General features: G+C 44.8%; 1 protein-coding gene across 1 annotated transcript in view; it reads left to right on the top strand.

Moving 5' to 3' along the window:
* The first annotated feature begins 264 nt into the window (after positions 1 to 264).
* SCAI (suppressor of cancer cell invasion) overlaps positions 265 to 11,447 on the top strand; it is a 98,865-nt gene continuing 87,682 nt past the window's right edge. The window contains 1 exon segment of the mRNA XM_075579394.1: positions 265 to 381. Coding sequence (XP_075435509.1) covers positions 279 to 381 — 103 coding nt within the window. The 5' untranslated portion in view covers positions 265 to 278.

Below are 11,447 nucleotides of genomic sequence, written 5' to 3'. Positions count from 1 at the left end.
GCATTATTTATTCATTTAAGTTTATTTTATCTCCAGTTTTTTTGCACACAATGTGTTCTTCTCTCCTTTTATGTATTAGTACTCGCGGCGGGTATTTCCCGCCCAGCACACGCGGGTACCGGGTATTAATAGTGCAGCTGCGCTGTCCCGCCGCACGGGGGCGCCCCCTCATTCCATCTCCAGCCTACCGAACCCCGGGGAGGGGCGGGTAGCGCTGACGGGCGGGCAGCTCGGCCAATCACAGGTCACGTAGTCTCTGAGCTGACGAGGAGCCTCCAATGAGAGGCTCCGGAGGAGGGTGCGGGTTAGGTTGCGGCACCTGGAGACCCGGGGAGCGGAGCACGGAGCGGGAGGTACAGCACCGGGGGAGGAGAGCGGGAGGTACAGCACCGGGAGACCCCGGGGGGGAGAGCGGGAGGTACAGCGCCGGGGGAGGAGAGCGGGAGGTACAGCACCGGGAGACCCCGGGGGGAGAGCGGGAGGTACAGGACCGGGAGAGCCGGGAGGTACAGGACCGGGAGCCCCGGGAGGTACAGGACCGGGAGAGTGGCACACACGGTATTAATGTAGGTAGAGAGACCCCGGGGCCGCACCGCGTATATAAGGTGTGTGTAATATTGTGTCTCTGCTATGTGGGCGCTGTGTGGGGTGTGTATATATATATATATATCTATATCTATATACATATATATCTGTCCCTGTGCTGTAGGGGGGCATACTCTGTTGTCTCCACAGGATGTAGGACAGGCTGTTATATTGGGGAACCCAGATATATGGGGTCAGTTGTGTGTTGGGAGAAAAACAATCTAGGGCAGTGTGTGTGGGATGTAAGGGACCCCAATGACTTAGGACAGTGTGTGTGTGGGATTTAGGGGACCCCAATGACGTAGGGCAGTGTGTGGGATTTAGGGGACCCCAATGACTTAGGACAGTGTGTGTGTGGGATTTAGGGGACCCCAATGACGTAGGGCAGTGTGTGGGATTTAGGGGACCCCAATGACTTAGGGCAGTGTGTGGGGGATTTAGGGGACCCCAATGATGTAGGGCAGTGTGGGATTTAGGGGACCCCAATGATGTAGGGCAGTGTGTGGGGGATTTAGGGCACCCCAATGATGTAGGGCAGTGTGGGATTTAGGGGACCCCAATGATGTAGGGCAGTGTGGGATTTAGGGGACCCCAATGATGTAGGGCAGTGTGTGGGGGATTTAGGGGACCCCAATGATGTAGGGCAGTGTGGGATTTAGGGGACCCCAATGATGTAGGGCAGTGTGTGGGGGATTTAGGGGACCCCAATGATGTAGGGCAGTGTGTGGGGGATTTAGGGGACCCCAATGATGTAGGGCAGTGTGGGATTTAGGGGACCCCAATGATGTAGGGCAGTGTGGGATTTAGGGGACCCCAATGATGTAGGGCATTGTGTGTGGGATTTAGGGGACCCCAATGATGTAGGGCAGTGTGTGGGATTTAGGGGACCCCAATGATGTAGGGCAGTGTGTGTGGGATTTAGGGGACCCCAATGATGTAGGGCAGTGTGTGTGGGATTTAGGGGACCCCAATGATGTAGGGCAGTGTGTGGGATTTAGGGGACCCCAATGACTTAGGACAGTGTGTGTGTGGGATTTAGGGGACCCCAATGACGTAGGGCAGTGTGTGGGATTTAGGGGACCCCAATGACTTAGGGCAGTGTGTGGGGGATTTAGGGGACCCCAATGATGTAGGGCAGTGTGGGATTTAGGGGACCCCAATGATGTAGGGCAGTGTGTGGGGGATTTAGGGGACCCCAATGATGTAGGGCAGTGTGGGATTTAGGGGACCCCAATGATGTAGGGCAGTGTGGGATTTAGGGGACCCCAATGATGTAGGGCAGTGTGTGGGGGATTTAGGGGACCCCAATGATGTAGGGCAGTGTGTGGGGGATTTAGGGGACCCCAATGATGTAGGGCAGTGTGTGGGGGATTTAGGGGACCCCAATGATGTAGGGCAGTGTGGGATTTAGGGGACCCCAATGATGTAGGGCATTGTGTGTGGGATTTAGGGGACCCCAATGATGTAGGGCAGTGTGTGGGATTTAGGGGACCCCAATGATGTAGGGCAGTGTGTGTGGGATTTAGGGGACCCCAATGATGTAGGGCAGTGTGTGTGGGATTTAGGGGACCCCAATGATGTAGGGCAGTGTGTGTGGGATTTAGGGGACCCCAATGATGTAGGGCAGTGTGTGTGGGATTTAGGGGACTCCAATGATGTAGGGCAGTGTGTGTGGGATTTAGGGGACCCCAATGATGTAGGGCAGTGTGTGTGGAATTTAGGGGACCCCAATGATGTAGGGCAGTCTGTGTGGGATTTAGGGGACCCCAATGACGTAGGGCAGTGTGTGTGGGATTTAGGGGACCCCAATGATTTAGGGCAGTGTGTGTGGGATTTAGGGGACCCCAATGATTTAGGGCAGTGTGTGTGGGATTTAGGGGACCCCAATGATGTAGGGCAGTGTGTGTGGGATTTAGGGGACCCCAATGATTTAGGGCAGTCGAATTATGTAGGTCAGTACATAATGTGGGGGGTACACAAATCTATGGTTTTGTAATTGAGGTCCCCACTACATTGTGTCAGACTGTGTGATGCAGGTTTGTAGGGACAGTCTTTGTAATGTAGGGGGACCCCCAAATTATCAAGTGCCGTGCTGGTTGTGTGTATAATGTAGAGTTTTGTATCCTTATTATTTTTACTAATATTTATAACGTCAACATATCAACATATGTCACCGTGTGGGAATGACACAGTAACTATAAAACACAACAGAAATATTACATTATATGTTGACGTTTAATGATATACAGCAGTTGTTCTCAACTTTTTTTTATTTTTTTTTAACCCTTTGTCTCGCTGCTGAAAGACTTGTCACCACGAACCCCTAATGAATAAATCTTATTGCCGACTCCTCTATCGCTAACAAACTGTGTGACAGATCCCAGGCAGTATATAGTGTCCTGAGCTTGTGGGGAGAATATACGCTTAATAAGGCCCCAAACTGCTCCTCGGTGTGTGCAGGCAGCATGGGGGGTATAGCTGCCACTCGCTGCGGGAGCTTCCAAAGTCACACCCCACAATGCCTTGCTGCTGTGGAGGCAAAGCATTGTGGGGAATGACTTTGGAAGCGCATTCATTAATTGGCGGCTATACCCCCCATGCTAGGGGGCAGTTTGGGGTCTTGCCAAGTGTGCAGTCCCCACAGGGGATCAGGAACCCACAATACTGCCTGGGATCTGCCATTACGGATTTGGAGACCCCTCACAAACCCTCTGTTGCGAATCACTGATATTCTGTATGTACCTCTCAGACTATTCACCCCAAGGGTTAATAACATTGAGAGTGGATGTATTTAAACAGGACATTCTGATCCTGTCCCTGACCATCAGCAGTTAGGAGGTCTCCCTACATCACAAAGGGTTCAGTGCCTGTAACCTGTGAAGTTTAACAGCTTATGGAGCAGATAAGAGAGAAGTGGGATATAAAGCCCTGTGAGAGATGTGCTGATAGAAAACATTTACATACATATTTCTGTATATAGTGTAAATAATGAGATGTAAAATTGTATATTTGAATTTGTTTGCTTTCGTATTGATATGTTGTAAATATGTCTTGGTGTTTTTTTTATTATATAAAAAATATATATATAATATATCTATAGCAATATCTATTTTATATATATATCCTATATTGCATATAACCACCGGACTATCTGAGCATGTGTCTGATACTCTGCAGTCAGGTCATCCTACATCTGTATATAGTGTAAATAAGATGTAAAATTGTATATTTTAATTGGTTACGTTTGCTTTTGTATTGATATGTTTTGTAAATTTTGTTTTTATTATTCAACCCCCCACACGCCTATATTACATACAACCCCAGGACTGTCTGACCCTGTCCCTGATAATCTGCAGCCACGGGCTCACATTGATTCTTGATGAGTACAGCTCAACCCCGTTATAGCGCGATCCGTTACAACGCGAATCCGCTTATAACGCGATGCAAGCATGGCTCCCAATTTTCGTATTTATGAATACTTTACAACACGATTATTGGTGTCTTAAATACTTTATTGCACAATGCATACAACTGTACATTATTTCTAACGCGATCCACTTATAGAGCGATGTGATTCTTTGGACCCCAAGCACAGCGTTATAAGGGGGTTGAGCTGTATCTATCATAATGAAATTGCAAATGAGCAAGATTTAGGTTTTCAGTCCAAAAATGACATTGAATGCAATATTTGAGCATGAGAGAGCATTGATTTTGGGAACGAATGGAAATGACAGATGGGGTATATCTCTGAATATAACATCCTTTGCTTCAGTTTATTTTCTTTGTATTCTGCTAGCTTATTTTGCGTGTGTGTATATGTATTTATTATTATTATTATTATTATTATTTATAAATATACTTGCACTGTCAGTGCTCGGACATATACTTTGAAACACTCCTATGATACTATTGGGATTGTTATCGGATGAAATATCCCAAAAGAGAAGAGGAACCTTTCTAATGTCATTTGTTTATTTATAAAATGTTTTACCAGGAGTAATAAATTGAGTTAACTCTCGTTTTCAAGTATGTCCTGGGCATAGTTATGATGACAAATAATGCATGGTTACATTTGTGACCGAAGGCCACAAATTAGGTGACTTAAAGTATGATTAATTGTAAGATCACTCGGTTAAAATATTTTCCCTTGAAGTGTAAATCCCTTAGGGCCTCATGCAGAGAGCAGCGCTATTAACAATCTCGCTAAAAACAGCCGAAAATGGCGAGGTAGGAAAAAAGCGCCATTTTTTTTTTCAATTTGAAAATCTCGCCGCGCGGCTGGCGAGAAACTACATCTCGCCAGTCTGAAAAATATCCAAATTCAGAAAGGCGCGCTCGCCATCTAGCGGCTGTTTTTGGCGCGATTTTCTAAAATTTTCTCCGCCAACTAAAGTTGGCAAGAAGCAGGAGCTCGCCGGCTATAGGAAAAAAAAAAAAAAATGCGCGATTTTTTTTTCTCCCTTTCAGCTGCGCGCATCTCCTCATTTACAATTCTCCACATGCAGTAATGCTAAAAATAGCGGATTTCGCCCATTTCTGCATATGGAGAATAAAACTCTCCATTAAAGCTACTTTTTCTTAAACTCTCCAATTTATTCTAGCGCTGCTCTCTGCATAGGCCCCTTATTCTGTAAGCTCCGATAACGTTGTCCCTTCGCTATCGCACGCAAAGCCCCGGCGAAGTCAATAGAAGCTTACAGAATACGGGCTTCAAATGACTCTCACCATCGCTGCTGTTTTCCATGGCCCAGAGGTGTAAAGAATAACAGCCCTGATTTAATCCAGCTGTCTGTATTTGTATATCCACTAAAACTACTGCTTATCTAAACAGAATGCAAGGGGGCTTAACCCCTTCCCTACAGGCCCCTCTAAAAAATGTGTTCGAACCGGGGTGGCTAACTCCATTCTTCAAGGGCCACCAACAGGTCAGGTTTTCATGATATCCCTGCTTCAACACAGGCAATGCAGTGATTGACTGAGCCACTGGTTTGAGCTACCTGTTCTGAAGCAGAGATATCCTTAAAACCTGTCCAGTTGGTGTTCCTTGAGGACTGGAGTTGGCCACTCCTGGGTTATAAGGGTTAGTGGATAAGAGTGTGTCTCACAGCATCTTAAGGGAAAATTCTATATAGTCCAAACCTGTTCAGGCTGTATTCATATGGAAATCGCCACTGATGTAAACGGCCGCTTGAGATAATATAGGCCCTAACGTGTTGTGTAATAATAATAATTCTATTTCATATAGCACTTTTCCCCCAATGGGACACAAAGCACATCACAATTACAGTACAGCGCACGGTACACAGCACATAGGAATGTTACACACACAGTCCCTGCCCCGCAGAGCTTACAATCTCATGCTTTTGGTGCCTTTTTTTGTTCTGCCTTTTCCAGTAGACCTCCAGTCCGGACCATCAGTTCATGGTAAGGCCAGCTTGTGGTCACTGGTTGGGACAGTCTTTTCTCCGCTGCCAGAGAGGTCCCTAAATGTCTATTCTCACCAAGCACCAATGCAAACGGATGGCACCCATGTGTGTTTAGTGGGTTGAATCTTGGGGATCGGGTAGTTCTCTAATCTGGGGTGTATTAGTATGCTTTAACTCTCTGGCAGCAAAGGAATTCCTATTTTCCTGCTTTGTTTGGTCGTTAGCAGTGAGTGTGATTGTTGATTTCACTCAGCAGTTATGGGGTTTTGTCGCGAAAGGCCAAAAATATTTTCTGACAGTGGGGGAAAAAAAGTTTTTAAGCTTTTAAAAGGTGCAAACTGACGCGTGGCTAGCTTCATTTATTTATTTATAAAATGTTTTACCAGGAAGTAATACAGTGAGAGTTACCTCTCGTTGTCAAGTACAGTTGTGTGAAAAAGAAAGTACACCCTCTTTGAATTCTATGGTTTTACATATCAGGACATAATAACAATCATCTGTTCCTTAGGTCTTAAAATTGGGTAAATACAACCTCAGATGAACAACAACACATGACATATTACACAGTGTCATGATTTATTTAACAAAAATAAAGCCAAAATGGAGAAGCCATGTGTGAAAAACTAAGTACACCTTATGATTCAATAGCTTGTAGAACCACCTTTAGCAGCAATAACTTGAAGTAATCGTTTTCTGTATGACGTTATCAGTCTCTCACATCGTTGTGGAGGAATTTTGGCCCACTCTTCTTTACAACGTTGCTTCAGTTCATTGAGGTTTGTGGGCATTTGTTTATGCACAGCTCTCTTAAGGTCCAGCCACAGCATTTCAATCGGGTTGAGGTCTGGACTTTGACTGGGCCATTGCAACACCTTGATTCTTTTCTTTTTCAGCAATTCTGTTGTAGATTTGCTGGTGTGCTTGGGATCATTGTCCTGTTGCATGACCCAATTTCATCCAAGTTTTAGCTGTCGGACAGATGGCCTCACATTTGACTCTAGAATACTTTTGGTATTCAGAGGAGTTCATGATCGACTCAATGAATGCAAGGTTCCCAGGTTCTGTGGCTGCAAAAGAAGCCCAAATCATCACCCCTCCACCACCGTGCTTGACAGTTGGTATGAGGTGTTTGTGCTGATATGCTGTGTTTGGTTTTCGCCAAACGTGGCGCTGTGCATTATGGCCTAACATCTCCACTTTGGTCTCGTCTGTCCAAAGGACATTGTTCCAGAAGTCTTGTGGTTTGTTCAGATGCAACTTTGCAAACCTTAGCCGTGCTGCCATGTTCTTTTTAGAGAGAAGAGGCTTTCTCCTGGCAACCCTTTTAAACAAACCATACTTGTTCAGTCTTTTTTTAATTGTACTGTCATGAACTTTAACATGTAACATGCTAACTGAGGCCTGTAGAGTCTGAGATGTGACTCTTGGGTTTTTTGCAATTTCTCTGAGCATTGCACGGTCTGACCTTGGGGTGAATTTGCTGGGACGTCCACTCCTGGGAAGATTGGCAATTGTCTTGAATGTTTTCCAGTTTTGAAAAATCTTTCTCACTGTAGAATGATGGACTTTTTAAATTGTTTGGAAATGGCCTTATAACCCTTCCCAGATTGATGGGCAGCAACAATTGCTTCTCTAAGATCATTGCAGATGTTTTTCCTCCTTGGCATTGTGTTAACACACACCTGAATGCTCCAGACCAGCAAATTGCTAAAATCTCAGCTTTTATAGAGGTGGTCACACTTGCTGATGATCAATTAATCAAGGGCATTTGATTAGCAGCACCCGTCTGCTACTTAGCATCTTCATTCCTATGGAAGCAGTAAGGGTGTACTTAGTTTTTCACACATAGCTTCTCCATTTGGCTTTATTTTTGTTAAATAAATCATGACACGGTGTAATATGTCATGTGGTGTTGTTCATCTGAGGTTGTATTTACCTAATTTTAAGACCTGCTAAGGAACGGATGATTGTTATTTTGTCCTGATATGTAAAACCATGGAATTCAAAGAGGGTGTACTTTCTTTTTCACATGACTATGTCCTGGGCATAGTTATGATGACAAATAATACATAGTTACATAAGTGAACAGGGTATACATTGTATCAGGGGAGTGCAAACTTTTGATGCCGGGCCTCCCCCTGTCTCGCGCCCCCCCCTGTCTCGCGCCCCCTCTCCTACCTGGCAGCAGCGTCAAATGACATCGGGTCACGTGACCCACGGCTGCATTTGACACCTGTGACGTGACGTCACATGACCCCTCAGCGTCATTGGATGCCGCATTGCCATGGAGACGCGTCTGAATCCCGGTAAGTTTTAGTGTTGCAGAGGCCTCGCGATCCCCCGGCATGAATTTAAATGCCTTGGGGAGGAGCGCGGGACCTCTACAACTGCCCGCGCCCCCCCCAGACAAATCTCCTGCCCCCCAGTTTGCGCACCGCTGCATTATATACAAGACATAGCATGCACAGTTAGAGATAATATATATATTATAGGCGCATGTAACAGTTACAGAACAGATTAAAGCAGCAGTTCAAGCAATATCCTACATATGTGTTTAATTTTTTTTTTTTATTATAAATCGGTTCTGTACTATGAGAAAAAGTGACAGCCCCTTCTGATAGGCTCTGGCTCTTGAGCCCTGCCCTCTCTCTAGCAGTGCACCAATTGTATCTAGAAACTGCCCAGTCAATCATATTCCAGGACTACATTGCCCAAAATGCTGTGCAAGAAGTGAATTAAATTATCTGGAGCAAGCGATCGATTACAGGATAACGGATCGATCTGCAGCTTAGCTAATCGCTTGTCAGTGTGCAGATTGTATCGATGCACATATTGAATGGGAAAAAAAAAACCATTTTTTTTTAAAAATGGCAGTTTTAATATGTGAGACAGTTTTAGTTTTGAAAGAACTTAGGCAGCACTTATAGTGACGGAGACAGCGAAGCGACGTTGCGTCAAAACAAATTCATTGTCGCTGTCGAGTTTGCTTATAGTAAGCGAGACGCGACAGCTTGCTCGCGATCGCTGGAAGTCATCTCAATTTGATTTTTCCAGCGACCGTAGCCTGACGTCGCCGGCACTATAAGCGCAGCCTTAGACTGGTGGCGGCTGTGAGAGTCTCCAGTAGAATGTTCCAGTTTTGGGGTGCACGGTAAGAGAAGGAGGAGCGGCCGGATACTTTGCTGAACCTTGGGACCATGAACAGTCTTGGAGTCAGATCTCAGGTGATAAGTGCTGCATGTGGTAGGGGTGAGGAGCTTGTTCAGGTAGACGGATAGCCTGCCCAGAAAGTATTTGAAGGCAAGACAGGAAAGATGCACTTTGTGCCTAGACTCAAGTGATGACCAGTCTAGTTCTTTGAGCATTTCGCAGTGATGTGTGTTGTCACAGGAGACCAGGCATTTACACCTTTATACCGGTATCATATCACTCACTGAGCAGAACCAAATGATAAAACAGATTGTCATTTGTTCCATTGAAACAGACGTACACACAGTGGATTACAAAATACAATGGAAAGACACACAGTGGGGGGGAAAAGTAGACTTCCCTAGCTTCTACAGGTCCATGAAACAACATTTTTAGTTGACTGGGACTTTCTCTTTTCTTTCTTTCTTTCTTTCTTTTTCTCTCTCTATCTCTCTTTCTCTCTCTTTCTCTCATTCTCTCTTTCTCTCTTTTTTTCTTTCTCTCTTTTTCTTTCTCTCTTTTTCTATCTCTCTTTCTCTCTCTCTCTCTTTCTCTCTTTCTTTCTCTCTCTTTCGGTAACTACCTCCTTTACAAGATCCGTGCGAGGGATATAGGTTGTTGTGGAGGTGCGTAACGGGGGCATATTTTTTTTAGCAGAAAGTAAATCGTTTGGGAAGTTTTGTGTCTCATCCCTTTTGTGATAGCATAATTCTGAGGAAGCTTTGTATAAGGAGGCAAATTGTCGACTACAACTTTTCCGTTTTGCTAAGAAATAATTTGACACCATTCTTCAGATAGAGACAGCGGAAAGTGTAAGAATAATAAGTGTCTATTTTGATGTATTTCGGAGGACTGTCCTAAAACCAAATCTCGTGTAGTGGTTGAAAGCCGACCATACACGGGGCAAGAGAATTGCTGATTTCTCTCAAGGTTTTAATCTAAGGCTGCGCTTATAGTGCCGGTGACGCGATGTCGCGGCAAAACAAATGTATTGCCGCCATAGTGTGCGCTTATAGTAAGCGCAACGGGAGCAACGCTGGCGGCGCGAATTTCTGAAGCCGGTCCAATTTTGATTTTTCAGAGGCTGTCGCCACATGTGACAGCCTCTGAACCAATCAAAGACCTGATTGCCCGCGACATCGCCGGAAAGCGAATTAAATTTTTTGCTAGCAGCGAGGGTAACGTTATCCGTCGCCGTCGCGCGCACTATAAGTGCGGCCTAGCACGGAAAATGTGAAGTGCTCAAAATGACTAAAACAAAATCAATGAAGGGAATAGTAATTAAAACCAGAGACAGAACATAAAACACAGACAGAGCTCAGTTTTAGCACATCCAGTGATACTCATACACGGTGCAGTGCCTAAATATATATGTATAAATATCTATTAAGTAAAATGGTCTTTTAGTTTAACATTTTTGGCCAAAATTGTTGTAAGCCCCTGAGCCAACTGCACGGCAGACCACAATGCAGGGGTCCCTAACGCTAATATAAATTCTTAATAACCTGTGTAATAACAAGAATGATTTATAGTAAATCTGTCAATATTAGTTGCAAAGTTCTAAGTCTGATTGAAGCCTTTATTAACCTGTACATTACCAGGAAAAGCACTCTGTATTAGAGTTGTCACAACCATCCTGCAAGCAAACAAGTTCCCCTGTGTGGAAGATGCTATGGAGTGAGCCCTTAACCATTTAAATGTGGGAGGGGGTGAGCTTCAATTAAGTAGGAGGTTGCCACCCTCCAATCAGCCAAGGGAATAGTAATACAGTGCATGTGTGTATAATTACTAAAGTGTAAGAAACATGGCTATCCCCTAAAACCTCTGATGCAAATATCGCCATTCAGGGATACTCCATTTCTAGGAGAGATAGGTCAAAGAGAGGAGGTGGGGTGTTATTTTATATTGCAGACACATTACAATTTACACTGTTAAATTGCCCCCCAAGCCCATCCTCTTTTGAAATTCTGGTTGGCAAAATCTGCCTCCCCTTTTCTAAGCCCATCTTGCTTGCTGGCATCTACCGCCCCCCTAAAGCCCCTCTACAATCCCTGACTGATATCACCCAATTTCTTGGCTCCATTTCCTCTCTGAATGAGAAGAGTGAGCTGCTAGTTCTTGAGGATTTCAACTTCAATTGGCTTGACCCTAAAAACCACAAAATCCAGATACAACTCAAGTCACTTAACCTATCGCAACTCATTTCCCAACCCACACGGATAAACCTGAAATCGCATAACCATTCCT

This window comes from Ascaphus truei, chromosome 21 (assembly GCF_040206685.1).
Source record: "Ascaphus truei isolate aAscTru1 chromosome 21, aAscTru1.hap1, whole genome shotgun sequence".
In the NCBI taxonomy this organism is placed as follows: domain Eukaryota; kingdom Metazoa; phylum Chordata; class Amphibia; order Anura; family Ascaphidae; genus Ascaphus; species Ascaphus truei.
The sequence above is the reverse complement of the archived record's forward strand: the minus strand, read 5'-3'. Positions and strand labels throughout refer to the sequence as shown.